This window comes from Porcisia hertigi, chromosome 33 (genome assembly GCF_017918235.1).
Source record: "Porcisia hertigi strain C119 chromosome 33, whole genome shotgun sequence".
Lineage (NCBI taxonomy): Eukaryota > Euglenozoa > Kinetoplastea > Trypanosomatida > Trypanosomatidae > Porcisia > Porcisia hertigi.
In genome coordinates, this window is record NC_090592.1 from 38613 (window position 1) to 60062 (window position 21450).

General features: G+C 52.9%; 8 protein-coding genes across 8 annotated transcripts; all 8 read right to left on the bottom strand.

The window, feature by feature from the left end:
- Positions 1-4890: 4890 nt before the first annotated feature.
- On the bottom strand, positions 4891-7359 carry JKF63_02015 (uncharacterized protein; the record flags this gene model as incomplete). Its single annotated transcript, XM_067898058.1, has 1 exon — positions 4891-7359. One exon carries the CDS (start codon positions 7357-7359, stop codon positions 4891-4893), a length of 2469 nt encoding a protein of 822 aa, XP_067754215.1.
- Positions 7360-7921: 562 nt separating this feature from the next.
- On the bottom strand, positions 7922-8242 carry JKF63_02016 (uncharacterized protein; the record flags this gene model as incomplete). The annotated part of the gene is made up of 1 exon (XM_067898059.1): positions 7922-8242. The coding sequence occupies one exon, from the start codon at positions 8240-8242 to the stop codon at positions 7922-7924; it is 321 nt and encodes a 106-aa protein (XP_067754216.1).
- Positions 8243-8799: 557 nt separating this feature from the next.
- JKF63_02017 (uncharacterized protein) lies at positions 8800-10467 on the bottom strand (the record flags this gene model as incomplete). Its single annotated transcript, XM_067898060.1, has 1 exon — positions 8800-10467. The coding sequence occupies one exon, from the start codon at positions 10465-10467 to the stop codon at positions 8800-8802; it is 1668 nt and encodes a 555-aa protein (XP_067754217.1).
- Positions 10468-11614: 1147 nt separating this feature from the next.
- On the bottom strand, positions 11615-13174 carry JKF63_02018 (uncharacterized protein; the record flags this gene model as incomplete). The annotated part of the gene is made up of 1 exon (XM_067898061.1): positions 11615-13174. The coding sequence occupies one exon, from the start codon at positions 13172-13174 to the stop codon at positions 11615-11617; it is 1560 nt and encodes a 519-aa protein (XP_067754218.1).
- A 744-nt stretch (positions 13175-13918) lies between these two features.
- Positions 13919-14614, bottom strand: JKF63_02019 (uncharacterized protein; the record flags this gene model as incomplete). The annotated part of the gene is made up of 1 exon (XM_067898062.1): positions 13919-14614. The coding sequence occupies one exon, from the start codon at positions 14612-14614 to the stop codon at positions 13919-13921; it is 696 nt and encodes a 231-aa protein (XP_067754219.1).
- Positions 14615-15204: 590 nt separating this feature from the next.
- Positions 15205-16542, bottom strand: JKF63_02020 (uncharacterized protein; the record flags this gene model as incomplete). Its single annotated transcript, XM_067898063.1, has 1 exon — positions 15205-16542. The coding sequence occupies one exon, from the start codon at positions 16540-16542 to the stop codon at positions 15205-15207; it is 1338 nt and encodes a 445-aa protein (XP_067754220.1).
- Positions 16543-17252: 710 nt separating this feature from the next.
- Positions 17253-19340, bottom strand: JKF63_02021 (uncharacterized protein; the record flags this gene model as incomplete). The annotated part of the gene is made up of 1 exon (XM_067898064.1): positions 17253-19340. One exon carries the CDS (start codon positions 19338-19340, stop codon positions 17253-17255), a length of 2088 nt encoding a protein of 695 aa, XP_067754221.1.
- Positions 19341-20189: 849 nt separating this feature from the next.
- On the bottom strand, positions 20190-20714 carry JKF63_02022 (uncharacterized protein; the record flags this gene model as incomplete). Its single annotated transcript, XM_067898065.1, has 1 exon — positions 20190-20714. One exon carries the CDS (start codon positions 20712-20714, stop codon positions 20190-20192), a length of 525 nt encoding a protein of 174 aa, XP_067754222.1.
- Between the last annotated feature and the right edge of the window lie 736 nt (positions 20715-21450).

The following is a 21450-nucleotide window of genomic DNA, read 5'->3' on the forward strand; positions in this document are numbered from 1 at the left end:
ACCACGTTTCTTTGCAGCCTTACGCCTTGGAAGCGGAGCATCCATCGAGGACCTGTCCGGACGTTTTCGGGACGACGCCTGCGATGTCGATTTTCTCTCCTGTGGTGTGCGCCTCGTTCGCGCAGCTCGGTCCACGTTCCTCTGCACCCTGGTTTCCCTTTTCTTCTGTCTCGAAGATGGTTTTGGAATGCTCTGGACCGCTCGTGTGGTGCGTGTCGTGGGTCGTTTCCGATTCGGCGGAGACTTTTTCGACTGCTTTAAACCACCGCCTCCGTGGAGAGCGTCGTGTGATCCGGATGATTGGACTGCGTCATCCATTTTTGCACGCTTCCATGGCATCTTTGCGATTTCATCGTAAAAGAAATCTTTCCTAGACACCGGGTGGTTCGTGAGCACCTTTCTCATTTTCGTGAGGAAATAATCACGAGGCGGGTGGTACTGCGACGCCGCAAAAAATAGTCGTCGCAAACACCGTGGCAAATCACGACGGTGATCAACCATTAATTGTAAATAATGACTGAAAAATGCCGCGGACATGAACAACCCACAATCATTGCTATAGCGTTCCTGACGTGGCGAAAATTGTTTCACCAAACGCAAAGCCGGCCAAACCTTTTTGAGGTTCTCATTGAGTTGTTGCTCCAAAATTGGGGATGGTGCGGAATCATAAAGGGATAATTGGATGCCTGTTGCATCCTCGTCGTCTTGCTCCAAAATGCCCGCTATCCAATGCTTCATAATAAAGATTGGAAAATAAACAAAGCCGTGCTCGCGCACCATCTTCGTAAGTTGTTGGGTTTTATCACGGTCCAAGTACACCATTGTATCCGACGGAACGATGCGTTTTGGTGGGAGGTACTGCTCGTAAATTGCGTCGAGTTCTATGTTTGATGTTTTGCCTTCGAGCATATCGCCGCCCCACACCTCCTTGCCGAATTCGCGGGCAATATTCGACATATTTTTTGATGTGTGTGTGGATCCCTCCTTCAAAACGACGGCTGCCGTTCCGTCGCGCATCAGTTTTTTGGGTTTTCCTGCGGTTCGCCACCTCGGTATGTGTGGCCTCTGCCTCCTGCGCCGCCGTTGCCGTAACCGTTTCGCCTGCTACCATTTGCGTTATTTCGTCCCTGGTAACTCTTGTAGTTTGTTTGACGCGTTTGCGTGCGCATGCGTTCGTTCAATATCCGCGTAGCAAGCTCACGATCATTGGCGTTGAGGGCGTCCAATTTTGCGTGAAGCGCAGTGGCTAGCTCTTCCCAGCTGCTCAAGTCCAACGCTCCAATCGTTGACCCGTCTGCGCCCACAATTTGCGCATACGCAGCTCCACCTTCCAGCAAATCGCGCTTGTTATCTTTTGCGCGGCGGAAACGTTTATGTGACTTTTTCTCCCGGACGCCACCGCCCTCAATGCCTGCCTGCTGTGGTTCGCTCTCTGTCTGCGCCTCCTCAAGTGTGATCCGGTTGAAATGCGCCAATCGCGCCGTCTCCGGAAGTAGAGGGGTTTCCACCTTTGAGAGGACACCACACCAATTGCGCTGCTCCGCTCTGCTGGGCAGCTCGTTGACGATCTCCACGTTGTAGCGATATAGGCGCGTTGAGGGCGGTTCAATCGCGAACATCTCGAACCATAGAGCGATCCGCTCATCTCCGCTCATTTCCTTTAACTCTGGTCCGGACAGACCGAGCAGGATTACCGCAGATGCTGCAAAGGCTGGCGTCATGTCCTTCGCTTCAATTATCGATTCAAACTTGGCCTGTAGTCCCTCCAGTGGGTCCGCTGATTCACGTATCCGCTTCTTGGAATCTTTGTGTTGTTCCGACACGTCCTTGAATTTTCGCAGTTCTTTATCCGCGTAAATTGTTTGCGCTTCCAGCACGTTGTGTTGAATCCTCGCGTTTTCGTCCAACGGCACCGTTCGGTCCCTTGCCTTGTCCGAATCAAATGAGTCCGACAGACCCACAAGCCTTGCGTGATACTTCTCCGCTGTAATGAGCCCCTGTTTGCGAAGACTCCTCAGGATCTTCGCTTCAGGTGCCGTTCTTGGGTTCTCCAAAAAGAAACTGATGTCCACATCGCCCTCCTCAGTTTGAAGCGAAGCGATCTCCGTCTTGTTGCTCATTGTTAAGCGCGAATGTTGTGAAGTACAATCGTCTTTTTGTGATGTGGCGGAACTTCTTGAACAGCTAGATGACGAGAAGCTGCGGATCTGCCTGGGCGCGTGCGTTCGGTATTTTTTGTGCAAAATGTGTTTCTGTTTTCGTTTTTGCGTCAGAGACCGCATTAAACCCACTAAGATTACTTACTGGATTTGTATCCAATTCCAGAAGAGAGAGAAGTAGAAGGAGAGAGAACGAATGATCATTCGGTAAAGAGATAACAAACCTACAAACATGTGACATCACATTTGTAGAAAACCACTTCAGGAGCATATGCGCACTCAAGGTGCACTGGACCAAACCGTCCCGGGTACACCCGGGTCCGGGGTACCAAAATACATTCGGACCAGACATCTCGGACGAAACCCGGACATGCATTCGTCAGAAATCCCCCGCACCACACACTGCATAGCAGTGAATGTGCGTCACTCACTCGGAAAGCCGGCCGACCACATGGTACCCGACCCCCTCGTTCGGACCCCCCTCCCGTGCAGAACTTTCATCCATCCAGAAAATCATGTACCATTCGATTGCCTCCGTCAAAAAGACTTCGCCAATGAAACCCTAACTCGACCTCCTGACCCTACCCTGACCTTAATCCTAATCCACCCAAATCTTGATTTTAACTTCATGACCCTAACCCGCATATTTAACCTGACTGAACCTTACACCTTAACTCTTTATGGACCTTATGACTAACTCATGACTCCAACCTTTACGATCTCTAACCTTATGATTTACATGATCTTTAAATTTCATAATTTTAGGATTTAAATATGATTTTTTTACGATTTAATTGAGGATTTTTTAGGACTCTAAATCTTATGACTTTAATCTTATGACTCCAAACCTTATGACTTTAATCCTAAGATTTTAACTCTATGACTTTAAACCTTATGACTTAACTTAGACTTTAACCTTATGATTCTTAACTTAGATCTTAACTCCATGACTTTAACCCTATGACTTTAACCCATGACTTTAACCTTATGATCTTAACTCTTATGACTCAACCTATGATTTAACCCTATGACCTTAACTCTATGACTTCAACCTTATGATCTTAAATCTTATGATCACCTTATGATTCTAAATTTTATGATCTTTAAATCTTATGATTTTACAGATTTTAATGATTTAAATCTTATGATTTTAATTTTATGATTTTAACTTATGATTTTAAATTTTAGGATTTTAATTCTTATGATTTAAATTTTATGATTTAATCTTATGATTTAATTTTATGATTTAAATCTTATGATTTTAAATCTTATGATTTTAAATTTATGATTTAACTTTATGATTTTAACTTATGACTTAACCCATGATTTTAACTTTTACTAACTCATGACTAAACTCATGATCTTTTAACTCATGACTCCTAAACCCATGACTTTAACCCTATGACCCTAACCCTATTAGCTCTGCTACCCATCTGCCCGGCGGCTCCGACTTTCTCTGATTTTCCCTTCTCGTAGGTTCCAGTGCCTGAGCGGCATCGGCGCATCGCAAAAAGCGAGATGCTAGGGTGCGACAGCATCTCAGGACCCTCCTCGTGCACAAAGAGTCCCTTGTAGACTATGGTTGTGGCACGAACTGATCCGCTTTCTCTGTTCTGGGCACGCGCTGGCTGACGGGGCGAATGCGCAGAAGTGAGGAGAATCTCCATTGCCGCCCTTGTTGCGGGGAAATGCACACTCTGCTATGAATTATAGCACTCGTGCAGATACAACCACAAGGGTAGTGTCAAGTGTGCTCTTGACTCAAGTAGCGCTTATTCATCAGCGCTGCCAGTTGAACATCGGTTCGAAATCGTTCAATGTGAGCACAGCTCAAGAGTGGCGCAGTCTCTAGGTGTACCTCCGCGTTCACCGGCACTAGTGATGCTCAACTCTGCTGAAATTCAGAGTTGATGGGTAACAAAGCGCGACAGTTTCGACAGGAATTGTTGTGCCGTGAAAAGGCACGCTGCCACCCCTTCTTCATCCTCTGTACCATCACGGGTCGCAATGTGAAGTTTCGCGCAAATCACGGGGAAGAGGAGTCGAGCTCACTTCGGTATGGATTATCAAACGAATGCGCTGGGTACGCTACCAAAAACGAGTGTCCGCACAAGGCGTGCCATACAATGACCGGCACAGTTCTGCGCATCAGTGGTAGTAGTAGTCTATTCTACAAGGCGGGCTTGTAAAAGATTCACAAGGGCAAAAGGAAGCTGCGAGTCCCGGCAAAGTCCAAGGGTTGATGATCCATGTTGCCATCTTTTGAACTGCTCGGTTTGTCGACAAAACAAGACAGGCCGGTGCGCTCGCTGCTCAGTGCGCTGGCGCAGTGCAACATGTAGCGTATGCTTGGTGCTGTGGGGGACGGGGATGGAGGGTTCACGTCTTTTTCTGAAACACGCACGGTACAAGAATTGGGGTGTGGAGAGAGCGAGATGTACGGAAATGAAGAGAAACCTACATCAACGGTGACTGAGTGGATCCTTCATGACAAAAAGTGCACGGATAACAAACCAAAATACATGATCCTATGCCTTGAGTAAGGCAAGACACGGCTGGGCATATTCCAGATTGCAGGAAGTGATATGTGTGGTAATGGCTACACCACCGCTTTTTAAAGTCTCTTTGGTCTGTAATGAACGTTAATATCGACACTCGCTAGGACACGTGGAAAGAGAAAAGAAAGGGACAGCAAACGACTCATGTACAACAGCATTCGTTCGTCTGTCGGTTATGGCGCTGTCCACTCCAGTGATCTCGGGAACTGCTCGTGGTTGACAAACGGAAGGTCCTGCAAGTCTTTCTCTGGGTGATGTTGCTCCATCTGCTGAACCGGGATTGGATGCATGAGCCACGTCTGATCTTCCTCGAACGGAGTCTGATCAACCTTTCCTGGCACCTGTTGCATCGGCCACAGCTTGTTCACATTGTACACCGGCGCCGGCTCGTCCTGGAGCGCCAGCTCTTTGTCCAGATACCTTGCGGTGTAGGCGAGCCAGTTGTCGCTTGACATCCGCTCCTGCGGCGTGGTGGGAAACCGCGAGGTTGGGGTATGGTATTCGTGGGGGAACTGGGCCGCGTTGGGGGGAAGGCTCGGTATATCGCCGATCGCGCCAACCGCCTGTTCACCAAGCGTGCGCGCCAACAGGGCGTCTGTGGCGGCCTGAGGTCGAAGCTGGGGATGGATAATACGGCGTGGCGTCGTCGCACTCGCAGGCACGTTCACCACAGAGCGAGCTGACACATCCGCCTCCTGCGAATCAGCGCCATTGCAGGCCAGCAGGTCCTCCTTACTGCAGCCCAGCCTGGCAGCGATAGACTCCCAGGTGTCAGTGTCGAACACCGGCTCGAGTGCCGCAAACGAGGACTCCCTTGACGCCGCGGTGGCCGTGTACGGCACCACCAACTCCTTGACAGCGGGATCAAAGGTGCCGTCGCCAGAGTCGGCCGCGGCGAGATAAGTCAGAGCGGCGGCTCCATTCGCCTGCTGCAACTCCTCAATCGAGCAGCCGAGCAGTTCTGCCGCCATGCGCCAGGACGTGATCGCCGATTTCCCGTCGCCACGATGCAGTGGCAAAATAGCCGGAGTTGGGCTGAAGCTGGTCAAGCGTCGCCTCGCACCTCCGGGAACGTTCACCGCAACGCCAGCGACCACCTCGTCCATCATGTCATTTGCGGCCTTGAGTTCTGTTTCCGAGCACCCGAGCCGCTGGGCAAGAGATGACCAGCTGTCACCTTCTCTGGCAAGTTCCACGCTCAGATAATTCACGGGCGCGCTCTGCCAATCGAGTGCAAAGGAGAACAGGCGGTGGTGCTCGTGGGAAGGCTTGCTCTCTGTGTCGTGCTCAGTTGGAAAAACGGCGCTATCGTGCACCACATTGCGTCGATATGTGGTGTGGAACTCGCAACTTGTCTGACGATGCAACCAGTGACGAATGCCATACATCCGCTGCTCGAACTCGGTACTTTGAAATGGCATCTTGACAACCACAACGCGAAAATATTTGCGAAATTCATAGTGCGCAGTGGACATCTCGAGCTCTGTGAAAGATGTGTCCGAGGAAGAGGTCCAGAACTCAGCCAGCCGGGTCCACGGCTCCATCTTCTCCACGTAGGGCCATGAAACGTTCGCATCATATATGTTCGATGTTCCCGGAATGGGAACGTTCGCACGGTTAATGAGACTGACACAGTGCTCCTCCAATCGCTCCAACTCGGCGCGTAGAAAGTGCGCCACCTCTTCGGAATCATAATAGTCAGGGCCACCAAACGGCCCCTTCAACGATGCACCAAATGCCGCCACCAAGTCGGGGTCTACGGCGCCCCCGCTTGTGAGGCTCTCGAGATTCGCGCGAACGCTTTTCAGCCTCTCCTCTACTACCTGGCGTCCCACATCCTTGACAAACATCACTATGTCGTCGGCAAGCTTCATCACATGGTGGTCCCAAAATCCCTCAAGCACGATACGGTACGTCACCTCCGAGGCACTGACGCCGTTATCGCTCGTGTTCTCAAAGACAAAACGCCTGTTGCGCACCTTGGCCACTTCGTACTCGTACCAGTCCTCCGTGTTCCAACGGAAGGGAAAGACGGAACGGTCAGCCGGTATCTGGCCCGCAAAGGGAAGGGGCTCCTCTAATCGCCCAACGTCTCGCTGAACCTCGAGCGGGCTCAACACCCTTGCGTGATGCAGACGCTCGGCCACTGCACGAGTCATTATCGTTTCAGGCGTTGGGTTAACCATGGCAGTCTCAGTGGTGTTCATCTTTGTTAGGTACGCCTCACGGAAGGGAAACCCCTTGGCGCCTTTGCCGCGCGATGCAAGAGGTGTGTAGCGGCTAAATTTTCGCAGTTGCTCGACGTACTCACGACTCTTTGAGTCGAACTCATTGTATGGGCGAAACCGGTATGAATTGGCTGGCGCACTGGCACTCCAGGGCCGAAAGTCCCCAAGGTGATGCGTCATGGACGTGCACACATACCAGCTATCCACATACTGATCCTCTGGAACATCGGGCCGCACTAGATTGCCACGAATCGATATCGGGAATTTGTCATCGATAGGATCGATGAACTCGTTCGTCTTGGTGCTGTTCATGTTCTGAGGGGCAGCCACCGGTGCTGGCCCATCAAATTTGGGCATCTGCGACGGTATACGATACCGCGACCAGTAGTAGGGAGTTATCGTGCTGCGCCGCATCTCGACAGACAAGAAGCTCGAATGTATTGTAGTGAAAAGGGAATACTGCTAACTTCAGAGGAGAAACAATAACAGAAAAAAAAACAGCAGTGGGGACGAGCGATCTACCGATTGTGTGGTAACAGTGCCCTATTACCGCAACCTGCCTCTGTGCGTCCCGCCCGCTACTGATCTGGCTAGTGGGGTACTTTTGACACCTGCACCGAGGCGATAGAGCAAGTAGCAGAAGGCAGAAAAAACGAAGATGCTGAGTGTGAGAGAGATACCATCAGTGGGAGAAAACAAATGAGGACGTCCGATGCAGAAAATGAACCCCAGAGTCCTTGGAAAAAAAGATCTGCAGCATGTCCAGACTCCCGTGTTTTTTTTTCGGGGAGGGGTAGGGGGATTAGCATCATACACCCTCTAGCAGTGGAGAGATGCCCCCCTCCCCTGGCCGTTTTTTTTTTGCATCCGAGAGCTGAGAAACTCACACAGAGCCCTTAGTGGTGGCAAGAGGAACAGACGATGGGGATGCACAACTTCAAAGATATGGGGTAATATTGAAGACCTCGCAGGCCATCTAGGTCCGTGGAGACATGGCATACGGATTGCACATATCGTCCACCATCCACCCGTACTGACGAATGAGCTCCTCCTTACCACGGCAGCTCACAGTGTGAACTGGTGCTTGCAGTGCACCCTCACTGCTGGCGCTGGCGACATCAGGCAATACGGCAAACCATATCAGACCATTGCTGATGCCGCGAATGAGAGCCACCTTGCCATTCCGGAGACTTTTTGTAAAGTGGACGATTTGCCCAGGCAGAAAACCGTATATGTTATCCGCACTCGTGTCGAGAGTGATGGTGTCACCTGAAATCGTGGTTGCTGTGACAGACATCTCACCCTTCGTCGAGTGACTTGTCGGGGTAAAAAAAATACGTGATGGAAAGAGAACAACAGAGAAGCTCACGTCGTCTCTGCCAAGAGTGAAATGAATGGGGTAACTAAACTTGAAACACACAACGTCCCGCTCCAGATTCCGCGAGCAAACACATACCCGTAAAGGGGGCACGAAGAGACGTGAGACGATAGTGATGTATGCGGAGAGTATACCACGGAGACAAGTGCGCAGAAAGGAGATCTGCCTACGCGGCAGTAAGGTGGCGGAGAGAGTTGCGGCTTCCGCCACCGGCCTGATCCGGAGCACATTTCGGGAAACGAGCCCCCCCCTCTGGGATCGCGTGTGGTGGGTAAACGTTCAGCAGAAAAAAAAAACCTTAATGGTTTCAGTATTTCTTTTGTTATTGATCTGATGTAGTTTCTTATTTCTGGAAGAAGGGGTGGCCACGCGGACTGCACAAATCGCACTGCAGCGCCGAATTTGCCGCGTACTGAGCACAGCAACAAACAAACAAACACACACAAACACAGAGACACGAATCTCTCGGCGTAGCACTACGTGTGTTGTGTTGCGCCTCTGAGAGAGTGCGCTGGCGATCGGTAAGAGGCGCACTCCGGGTCGAAACACTTCTGCACAAACGTGAGTCGCACCACGTCCACCACCAAGTAGATGTTGTTGGATTTGTGCTCACGTCCGACGTTCTGGCAGTACCTCGTTCCCCGGACGGAGAAGCTGAGAAAGCGGCCACGGAGACTCTTGGGCTGCTCCACTGCGCAAGCATGATTGGCAACTCTGGAGTATACTCTCTCCAAATCCGCCATGAGCTCCTTAATGTCCAAGTCCAGTGCGACCCTCTCAAGCGCTGCTGGCACAGCCGCCTCAGCGGCGCACGCAAGAGGTACACAGCTTCGTCCGTTTGTGGGGGTATCAGCCTCGTCGACCAAGCGTATGAGAGAAACCGGGGAAACATCATTGGGTGAACGGTGTGAAATCAGGGTACTCATAAAAAAATCCGAAGAGAGCAAAGCAGGTTTCCCAGAATCTGACAAACAGTCAACGTATGTACCGGCAACGTAATGCCGAAACGGAACTAAAACGCTCTGCTTGCCCAACTTGCAGCTGCCGACGCAACGCATCATTCTGTTCTTGGAGTAGACCGCTTCGTCAATCACACACCGTCGCGGTAGGTATGGGAATGTATTGCGGGGGTAGTCAAGTGAGAGCTCGCGAAACACCGGGTACCATACAGGGGGCTTGTGGAAAAAAAGAGCACGGTGGAGTTGTGAATCGTGCTGGGATCGACGACTGAGATGCGCAACGAAATCACGCACAAACACCTTCACCGAGGTCGTTGAGTCGAACATGAGGCCGTGCAGTTTGAGAATGTAGTGCTGCGAAAACTTCGTTGCCGTGCCCGACAAGGGGATAGACTCCAGCACCCACACCTCTGCAAAGACACTTCCCGCCCTCCCTGGATCGAGTCCTGGAGGAACCCAGGAGGGGTGCCGCTCGCGCACAAAGGAGTCCAGTGCGCTCAGCAAGGCATCGCACGTGTTGCAGTTATACGGTTCAATAGAGCAGTCTAACCCACAAACCTCCGCGGGGTCATGTGAAGTGCGCCGACGGAGCTGCTGATACCGGCTCTTTGAACACTGGAAGGTGGTGCGCCGATGACCGCCGACGTCTTCCTCGACCCGCACGAGAAAATTAGCCTCCTCCACGGAGGACGATGCCGAGTCTTCGTCGACCGAAACTATATGCTCCAACGCCGTGTGATTTGCCTCTCTCTCCACGTCTAGGTAGAGGTGGCAAGGACTATTCTCGCGCAATATCTCATACAAATGCAGCTGGCGAGAATCGATTCGTAACAAAATGGACTGCAAACCCTCGAGTCTAGCGGCGAGAAACATGCGGCTCTGCTGCGAAAGCGGTGTCGCACCATACAGAAGAGAGAAATCCTCACGCACTCGCTTCCTCTGTGGGGCGCATAGGTTGGGTGACAATTTCGGTTGCTGAAATAAATTCGTTGGTGCGTGGCGAGACAGAAGGTTCGATACATCACTTTCAGAGGGGAACTCAATCGAGAAGCAAAGCCATTCTGGTAACAAGGGGCTCTCACGCTTTTGACTGTCGACGAAATCGAACAGCTGCTGCTGAACAGGGAAAAGGCGACAATGCCTGGCATCAAAGTGCTCTTCGAACGTTTTTTTGCACCACAGCATTCAAGCTAAAGAGCACTGCCCTCAATGGAGTATTCAATGAGTGGGCGAATGGCTGAAGCGATGGAAACAACATTAGCGCACCGACCTGTGAAGCTGTCGGAAAGGACCCTTTAGAAGAAGAGGAGGAAGAGACCACATAGGCGAGCAGTGAAGAGAATCAGAACGTCCGCGATTACGTAGAGAGAAGATCAGCTAGCACCTTCTATCCAAACAACGGTCCCAGAAAATGGTGAGATCACAGCAGAGTGAGGGTCTGAAAAATCGCGTAGCGCCCGCCAGCTCGCTCCCCCTTCCCCATCCCTCCCCCCGCAAGGGTACAGGACACGAAACTCATGCGTTTCGGAAGTCCGCCGCCCGGTCGTACTTTTCTTTGGATTTCTTTCGCGTCTCAACTGGTCGCAGGGTAGAGCGTAGTTCTGCGTGCGGTGTGAGTGTTTTTTGGGGCCGCGCCGTGGTGGAGTCACGGCAGTCCAGAGCCCCTCCCCCCCCCCCTGCCCCTCCTCAAAAGCGCCGGGCCACTGATGTTCGCGAAATGGTCACGTGCCCGCAGCGTAGTGAGCTCAGATCGATGTATCGCTACTCGGTGGTAGTGGTGGTGGTGAGACCCTGGCTAGGGGCGCGTCGGGGCGACCCTGCAACAGCGAAGACACCTGCGACATCCATATGAGGGTGCGGATGGCCAGATTGACTCCAAGCGCTGCTGAACAACCTTCGCTTGAAGACTGGGGGAGGAGCCGAGGGAGGCGGGGAGGGGGAGGGGGGAAGGTCTGGAGGGAACCACAACCTGTGGACTGGCGTGGCGCCAGTAACTGCCGAGGTGGACCCTCGACGCAAGGTGCCGGAAGAGCTTGCGAGGCTGGGTGCGTGCTGAGATGACTGAGCCAGCCAATGCCGCAGCGCGTGTGTGACAGTACCCCGCACCAAGAGATGGGCCTGTCAAGTCTCCCGGGCAGAGAGTTGTGCTCAACTCACATCACATGCGGCGAGGTGAAGACAATACAAGCCAAAGTCTTTCGATTTGCAAACGCAATATAATTAGCACCTCAATGTTCCCATGTGCACGCGTGTAAGGCTCTGCATGTGGGCTTTCAAGAGTACAGTCACAGAATCAAAAAAAAAGGTTTAGATGGTGTTTCTGTGCATCTCATCACAGATCCGAGGCAGAGACTGCAGCGGCCACATCAGAAGCTCCTGCGAGAGTCAGGATGTCATGGAGTACACCGCCAAGAAATCCTCTGCACGCGCTTTCTCGGGCAGTGGTGTAGCGCGTGGAGATGGCGCGACCGATCAGTTTCATCTCACCCCCGGCGGCGGACTGCATTGTGACCTCGAATAGGCGTCGATGAGGCTTTGCGAAACCGTCGAGGTACTCGGTGAGGGTCTCGCCATTTGTGTCAAACGGAACACCGTGACGTGCGTCAGACATGACGTCGTAAAAGCGGGGATCGCGCACTTGTTTTTTGAACTTTGTGCGGCGTACCATATATCCATCCTGCGGTTGGGAAATGCCATAGATATCGGCGAAGGACGGCGTAGCGGCAACATCCACAGAGCCAAAAAATGCAGGTCCACGTTGGTAAGCAGACCGCTCCTGCGCAGACAGCCAGCCGTCGGTCGAAGATGGCGAGGTGTCCAGAGAAGTAGCTGCCCCTTGCGCAGGTTCAAGCCGCCGAGCTACAAGATCGTGGGTGCGGCGACGCCACACGTCCACAGCGTCAATCACGCCAGGGCCACTAGCGAGATTTTTGGAGAGGGGTGACCCTCTATCCAGAGACTCCAGTGTAATGTCCATCGCCTCCGCACGATTTGGACTGAATCCCGCAACTACAGCAAGCTCATCCACGCCGCCCTTGTCTCCATCGCCGACGGCAACGCTGTGGAATCCCGATGTCCTTCCCGGTGAAGCACCTTGAGGTGGGCCGGCGAACTCTGGTGTCTGCTCCGAGTCACACGGGAAAACACGAGATCGGGCACTGTAATGAGCCGACAGCCCTTGTACGGCGAGAATGCCTTCTGCCACGTTCATCGCTGGGAAGTGCTCGAGTACACGGAGGAGCAGCTGTGAAGCACGCGTGGGCACGTTGGGCTCATCGTGGAGCTGGTACACTCTCTCCAGCACACGCGTTGCCGCCTCGAGTCCCATACTCTGGTGCAAAGCACCCACGAACTGTGAAAACTTCCATCCGAGTGGGCTTTGCCCAGAAGGGAGCAGTGACACCTGATACGACGTTCCCGCGATGTCTTGTCTCTTCATCACCGGCGTCTCCGCTTCGAGAAAATTTAGAGATCTCCAAGATGGATCATTCCCCTGGCAATAGCCGTCCTCGCGGACCATCTGCATCGCATCAAACTGCAGGTCCTTGGCGAATAGCCGAGAAGTGAAGTGATTGTGAAGAACGGCGTTAAGCTCGCTTGCAGCATTGGCGGTCAACGTAATGCCACGGCGAGAGCAGTATTTCAGGACAGCGGCAGATAAGTAGCAGTCAACAAGGGCGTCTCCCAAAGTGGTCAGCTGGTGTTGGTGCGAATCGAACCGTGTCGTGAACAGTGGCGAAAACGGCGCCGCAGCCGTACCGGAAAGGTCACCGGGAGGGTTTTCGGGAAGAACAGGGTCGTAGTTCACGCCGCACTGACGAAGAACGTTCAAGAAACACTTGTACGCAGCCGGGCTGACGCGCGGACCTCGAAGCGCAAAACTACATCGCATATTTTCACGCAAGTGAGGGGGATGCGAAGCGTCGCGAGATCTCACACTAGTAGACAACTATTCGGTCGATGGCCGCAGAGGGGAAGAAATGGAACGAACATGAAAGAGGCGGTTACCGGGAGCGAGTGCGAGGAAAGCGATAGTTGGTGCATGTGCCAGGTCAATCTCCAAGAGACCTCTAGTGCCACAGAGAGAATGCCGCCAAGGCGCTCACAAATGCGTATGCTTGCACTTCCAATGACTCGAGTGTCTGCAGCGGAGGCAGATTGATGAAAACGGCGTTCGCTTCTCATAGCTTGACAGGTGATCGTGTGAAGGAATGCCTCTGCCTCTAAAAAAGAGTAGCGCAAGGGTCTACTCAGCGCAGACCATTACAACGTGAACCCAACCTTCCCTAGGCACACGGCACTGCTCAAAACTTGTTTATATTTTAACCGACACCGTCTTTGTCCTCTTGTGAACAATGGCTGTAGCGGTACGTTGGGACGAGTTGGTGCGTCGATGCCTTGAGGACAATATCTAGTTGATGCGTAAGCGAACCGGGGCGCTGGTACCGCTAGAATGGCAATAATAGCTAAACAACAACAATAAAAGGTGCAGGACAATGAAGAAAAAAACAACAAGTAGGAGAGAAACACCTCATTCGTACTTGCAAAAAACATTGCCCTGAGGCTAAAGCGTGCGCAGAGATATAAGCATACAACAGAGTTGAAGTGATGCAATGAGAGAGAGAGAGTCTGCGTGCTACTGCGTGAGACGCTCCACTTCGTCGCACTGCATGTTTGCGTCTATGGTTCCATCTGCGTCAGAAAAGGGAATGGAGTCCTCATATTTGTTTAGTTCATACTGAACATCCGCGTCCTCCGGTTGTGCAGCAGGAGCGGCCTTTTCCAAGGCGCCCAACGACGATTCGAAACAGACTGGAGAAGTCGACGACTCAACGGCCGAGATTCCAGAGGTTTCTTTCGACGCAGTAGGGGGCGTGGAGACATGTGGAGGGCTGGCGCTCGACACCTGCGTCGCCTGTTCGTGCGACTGAAGAAGTCGCTCCAGCAGAGACCCCTCGCCCGGCAATCGAGCCAACTCGGCAAGAAGGGAAGTGCGCTCCTCAAGAAGAAGATGCACGCTGCTCTCCACGTCAAACACACCAGCGGTCTGCCGGAGGTGATGATGCTCTAGGAAATCGTAGAGCAACAGAAGACTCACTTTGGCATGAGTCGTGAGTGTCAGCGGCCGTATGAAAGAACCAACTGCGGCGTTTTGTAGATCATCATCTCCACGGAGCAACGCCAGGGCTGTGGCGCGCAGCTGGGCTCGTATCTTGCCGAGAGTCCCAGAGGCGGTGAGAGCACTTACAAAGGCGTCCTGTAGCTGCATCAGGGCTGCATTCGACTCGCTCCCTTCTACTTGGGGTGCTTCATCCACCCCGTACTCGTCCATGACGCCCTGGACGTGAAACACGAGAAATGAACTACGTGGTGGAAGAGTGCCACAGGCGAGAGAAGTACAGCGAGAAAGGGACCGCACGTTGAGAAGACACAAACATGGAGGGCAGGAAGGGAGAGAGAAGATGAAAACGAGTGAGAGCTGGATAGAAAGAGCGTCACCGTGCGTGAGCGACGGAGCAGCAGCTTCCCTCCCTCACACCGGTCACAGATGTGCTGAAGGTAGCGTAGCATTAGCCACAGTAACTGGCACCTTTGCTCTCGGGGGGAAAGACTGAGAACTCCACGAAGTCGAAACGGGCCTATGCTGACGCGTGCTCATGCTCGATTCTCTCCGCTTCAAGTACTCTGGAGACGTACACGTTTTCATGCTCAGGGCGAAAAAACAAAAAAGAGGGACCACCACATTTCTTTTTGTCAGACCAACGCTGTGTACTTTTCTCCACACGCGCTCTTCGACGGAGGTCAGACTACCCAGAAAACACAGAGTCGTTTAAGTTAATCGTCTCGCAAAGAGCAAAGGTCAAGGGGGCGGGCCAGGGGGAGGAGGGGGAGGTGCAAGCCGATGCAGTCCGTGGGATTCCCTCAGGGTAGTTTATGAAATGATTCCGTGAAGTGGTAGAATTTGACAGTGCCGTCATCGCTTGTGCTGGCAAGGATTGTCGAGGTAGTCACAAGACTAAGGATCATGCGACGGTGTCCCATGAGCTCCGCTATCGGATCCTGTGCCGGGGAGCGGCCGTCCCATACACGAACCACGCCGTCGCTGCACCCGGCAGCGATGAGATTCGAATGAGACCACACTGCCGGTATCACGCTTTCGCCTACATCCAAAGTAATGCGCGGGGAGAAATCCGTGATGTTCCACACAATGACGCGGCAATCGCAACTGGCCGTCAAGAGGAGGAGAGAGCTCTTGTTCATAGCCAATGACTCGATGGCTTGCTCATGCAGATCCTCCAAGTGCGTTACAACCTTACCGCTTCGCAGAGAAATCACATGTAGAGTGCCATCTTCGCAGCCGACAACGCACTGATCATCGTTTACAAACTGCAGTGCGGTGACGCCGGCGTTGTCGGGGCTCAAATCTTTCGATATGCTGACCTCTTGATCGCCAGTTTTGGGATTGAAAATACCAACAGAGCCGTCGCTGCTACCAGTCACCAGCTTCTTGATATTTGGGGCCCAGGCGGTGCATGTCACTGCGCCACGGTGGCCTACAAAATACATGACGAGAGTGCCTTTGATAACGTTCCACATCGCAGCCTGCGCCTCGTCAGCCCCGGCGGCGAGGATGAGGCTTGACGGGTGCCACAAAAGTGTCATAACCTCACCGTAGAGATCGCTCAGGGTGTGTTGGCGCTCCCACGTCTCAGTCGACCATATGGCGACGGTAAAATCGAGACTGCCACTGGCCAGGCACTGTCCATTCGGAGAGAAGGCAAGGAGGCTAACAGTGTCGGTGTGCCCTTTGAGAGTGGCCTTGAGGACAGGCTCCTGGGCGTCGTCGCTCACCTCCAAAATGTACACCTCCTCCCCCTCACCACTCACAGCAAAGATGCACGCGTTTTGCGGGTGCACCGCTAACGCATGAAGAGGCTTACGCCCCGGCGCTACAAACGTTGCGAAGGCGTCGTCGCGCACCGGCTTGTGGTCAGGGGCCGCGTTGAGGTCCTCCATCTCTGCGCTCGGCTGCGGAGCGCCGTCTCCACAATCGCCCTCGCTCTCTCTCTCGTTTTCCGTGTACTCTTCACCCATTCCAGCGTCATTGTCATGCATGTCCGATGCATCATCGCCGTCCTCTTCATTCAGGGCAGATTCGTCGAGAATGTCGACATCAGGGTCCTCGAGATCGATGAAGGCCTCCTCAGCCTCCTCAATGTCCTCGCCGAGACCCTCGCGGTTGGGGCCGTGGCGAGACATACTGCCGATACGCACGAACGGACAGACACACAGACGCCACAAATGCGCACAGGGAGGCTTGAAGGTAGAGGCTTTAGTCGGTAAGTCCGGGATATGTGATTATGTTTAGCACCGAGAGAACAATTCGGCTTTTAACTAAAATAAAAGTGCCAGAATACCAAAAAGAAGGTGGTGAGGATAAGATAGATTGACACCTGTGAAGGTGTGCACGATTATGTGAGAATGAAGAGAGAGGGGGGGGGGGGGCAGAGAAAAGGGTGACAGTGGAAGATGAAAGAGAGACGAGAGATGAAAGGGCGGCTACGGTAAAAAAAAACAAGGCAGAGAGCAGGTGTTAATCAGAGTTAAAAGGAGCCACACAGAAGCAACCAGACACCGTGAGAATATCCGCCTGTGCCGGGGAGGCAAAAGAGCACCATGCTGGAAGGCGAGAAGACAGAGGACGTTCGTTTCGCCTCGAGCGCAGATGTGAGTGCGCAGCGCCACGCGATGTAACGGAGTTCATTTTTGACCCTGGTGTAGCGAAGGCACCGGACAGTGAAAATGAGAGCGAGGTACAACGCCAGGTTGCAAGCAGTGTATCACCGCTGGTCATGATGAACATGAAGACTTTCCAGATCGCTACCAGTTAAAGAAACACACGTAAAAAAAAAACGGAACAACAGAGCAGACTTCATGTACTCCGACGTGTTTCTTTTGTAAAGCGTCGCTCAGCGCTTACGGGCGATGCTATCTCGAATACCCGCGTGGTGGATTTTTGCAAGGTCCTTGTCCCGAATAGCCAGGTGCCGCCCGGCGACAAGCTTTCCAAGAATCGAGACCGCTAAATCGCGCACTTCCGAGTTGGGATGGTTCACTGTGGGCAGTAGTAGTTTGTGGAGTACATGCTTCGAATGGACGACCCCGCTCTCTAGATGCAAGCGCCCGTTCTCAACGAGCAGCTGGAGGAGATTCAGCCGCGCAAGCTGTGCTTTTGCGTTGCTGATAGGCAGGTTGCGTCGCTCCCGGTCAGTCGGTTCCATCAGCGCGACAGACAGAATAGAGCTGGACGGGACGGAGGACGTCTTCACATAGAGCATCATTGTTGTCATCGCCTCATCGCGGACGCGTTGAAGGTTGTCGGAGCATCGGGTAACAAGACGCGGCAGGAGAGCAGTGAGGGGTAAAAGAACATCAGCAGTGCGTCGAGATGAGCTGGTGAGGCACATCGAGACAAACCTGCATGCTGCGAAAACCACATTCGGAATTGGGTCCTGAATACCGTAACCATTCATGTCTAGAAAGCGAAGTAGTGCGATCTCGATCGTGTTTGCTGGTGACTGGAACATGTCAATGCTCTCTGTAAGCACAATCAAGCTAGCCTCGCGTAGTTTAAACCGGCGTGAAAGCAGGCACGCCGCTGTGAAGATCCCAAGAGCGTTGATGAGCGGTTGGATGTCAAAACCGGGATTTGAGAGCTCCACGCATGTGACTTCTTCAGAATCAGCGCAGGACAGAATCGCCTGTGCGATGGCCTGTTCACGAGAATCTAACGCGTCCACGTCAATCATCTTTTCGGCCACTTCGTTGGGCTCTATCGCGTCACTCGCTCTCGGCTCCCTGTCCTCAGCTACTTCACTCGAGTACGGTCTACTAGCCAAGTGCTCAGTGGAAGGAGAACTCCTAACAGTGTATCCAGGGCAACTAGTCGCAACGGGTGACTGATCATCATTGTGTGCAGAGGGGGTTGCCGCTGCCAGTGAGGGAAGAGACAACTGTGTAAAGAGTTGCTCCATTAACGCATTCATGCGAATTTTCAACTGCTCGGCCACCTCGAAGTCCTCGTCAAGGATGGCCTGGACCTTGTCTCCCTCGAGCTCGTAAATCTCCCGGGCCCGGCTGTTCAGCAACGCTAACTTGTCACGGCATTCGACCGCGATGCGATAGTCCTCAACAGCTACTGCCTCCGCCTTGAGTGAGACCAGTTCCTCGGAACGATGCACAAAAAAGTCCTCGAACTCGAGAATACGGACAGAGCGGTAGACCGTAGCCGGTGCCGCACGAGAAGGCGCCATGTCGCTCTGGTACCACTGACTCGGTGGCGGTGGCGACATAACGGGAGCAGAAACAGGCTGGCCATTATCTGTGTCCGCCTTCTGCGCCCTGTTTGCGCGCTGGTTTTCGTGAGAGACTAAATCGGAGGGCAGACGGGATGCCTGCCGCTTTGGCGCCGCCCGCTTTACTGGTGGTTGAGACGCGCCGGTGTGCTCTAGCGCTGTACCGCCTGAGGGGGGTGGATCAGCGTGAAATAAGATGGGCTCAATCAAGTACCCGCTACACTCTAGAGAATAAATTCCCACCTGATGCCCGGTGTTGTAAGCATTGATGAAGGGCCGGTCAAACAGTAGCTTGAGGAAGTAGGCCTCCGTTTTGAGGTGAACCGTCTTGCGCTCCTTCGACTTGAAGTGCGACTGTTCGTTGCTGTTAAAGTCTACAGAGCCCAGTTTTACAAAGCGCACGTTTCGAAACGACGGCGGATTGTTCCAGTCATCTTCTTGCGAGAGCTTCGCAACACGCACCTCTACCTTGGTTGCGATCTTTGCCTCATGGGATAGAATGCGGAGTTGCTGCAGCCACACGTTCCCCTGGAAGCGAATAACTAATGTTTGCGGTGTCTTGCCGTGGCATGCGCTCTGCCAACCAGCTGGTGTGGATGATCCAGGCTTTATAATACCGTTGCATCCACCCAGCTCTGAGATGGGGTGCTGCGGGTCCTCGCTGGTACAAAACAGTACATCATAAGGAAGTCCAACAGACATGGTGATGCTAGGGCCCTTCCAGGCCGCTGAAGATCGAAAGAGAGGGGGAGGGGGGGGGGGGTGGAGGGCACAAAGGAAGCCAAACCAAGAAAAGCGATGCGGCAAAAAGATGCCCCCCACCCCCACCTCCCCAGATGGAATACGATTAAGTCACTGCCTTTGGTGTGTGAAGGTGTGGGTAAAATGATCAATAGAATATATTTCACATGAAAACGCACGGAGGCATGCCTACGAAGATGCACTGGCAGACCTATGCGTGTTACCTTCAACAGCGGGCAGTGCGCTGAGGAAATGAAGACGGGTAAAGCCCAAGGGAGGATGAGCGATGAGTTGAATAAAAAGAGCCGATATAAGCCATGAGTGGGCATCCTCGCCATTCCGGACAGGCCAGGCCGGACATAGAAGATGGTAATGGGGTCAACCCCCAGCTCTCCTCATTTTGTTCCCACTTAAGACTTTTTTTTTTGCCGCTCATCCCCGTTCCGACAAAGGCCCCCCAAAAAAAATGTATACGCAGACATCCTGACGCACGTGTGTCGCGGTAAGCATATGGCACCTCTATCCCACGTTCGGAACCCAGGGTCTCTGGTATTATCTCCTGCTTCAAACCACATTATCCCTAACGCAGGCACAAAAAGCCCAGGGACATACCCGGGCAACTTTGAAGGATTTTCCGCTTTCAGGCGTAGTGAGGTGCTGCTCTTACGGCGGTGATGAGCGCTAACAAGACAGAAAGAGATTCCGAGTAAAGACACTTTAAGTGCAAGACTATCAAACGCCTCTGACCAAAAGCGACACTCTACACCCTCCTGACACACACGAAAAAAACAACGTGCCTCATGCACTTCTTTACGCACCAGCGATCGGGGTACTAGGCAAGTCTGTGATGACCTTCGTGTAGTTGCTCTGCATGCTCACGAGAAACCGTGGATTCAAGGGTCCGTGAGTTTCATCATACCACTCAGACGGAGCATCGCGGCGCCGCTCCTGCCGCTGAGACTCCATAGCTGTCTTTGCTTGCGTCTCTAGCTCTTGGCGCCGCAACAGCACGATTTCCGCGACCCGGGTGGCGCCGGCGGTTGTCGTCAGCGGGTACTTTTCTACCGGGATGCCACGACGCTCAAGCTCGCGCTCAAAAGCACCACGGCCGCTATGATGGAGCCCCATGTTGTTGTTGTGGCTCTGTGTAGCGCGGCGGGCATTGATGGTGTTGCGCGTCTGCAGCCGCTCCATCCCATAATACCACCGCATCGTTGAGCGCGCCGACAAGTACTTATTGGCATCAAAGTCATTCACATGGTCCTCGTCCCAGAGACCTGTACCTTTCTTATACTTCATGGTGAAGCCGCCGAAGCAAATGACTGTGCGTCGCATTTTTTCCTTGTCAAATTGGTTGATCAAGGCGATTCAAAACAAGGTGTCCTTTCAAAAAAAAAAAAGAAAAAGACATCCAGTTGCTCGAGATGATGACAATCGATGGCGCAGCATCACAAAGACGCTACCAAACGGCAGAGACAAACAAGAGGGGCAGTCATACAAACAGTAAAGAGTGAACAAAAGACAATGCCGGCATCATTAAGAGGAAAGCACTGCCCTCTTCTTCGGCTGGAGTGAGGTATGTCCGAGGCAAGAGAGAGACTTGCGGCAGTGTGATATGAAAGAGTTTCGAGGTCATTTTTCGAACAAAAAACTGTCGTTTTCGGACATTCGCTACGCACACCGGCCCACAGCCGGCTTTTGAGGTATCGTCAATTGGATGCAAAGAAAGCAAACGGATTCGCCAGACGCACACACACACACACAAAGAGAGGGACAAAATACCAGCAGTGAACCTTCAGGAGCATGGCCTTGTGGGATGCAGCTCCGAGCCTCTTTTGAACAAAAATGAGGCGTCGTTTTTTTCCTCCAAGCGCACTCATTCATCCACAACACGAGTGACTTGAGCACAACTCTCTGCCCGGGAGACTTGACAGGCCCATCTCTTGGTGCGGGGTACTGTCACACACGCGCTGCGGCATTGGCTGGCTCAGTCATCTCAGCACGCACCCAGCCTCGCAAGCTCTTCCGGCACCTTGCGTCGAGGGTCGACCTCGGCAGGTACTGGCGCCAC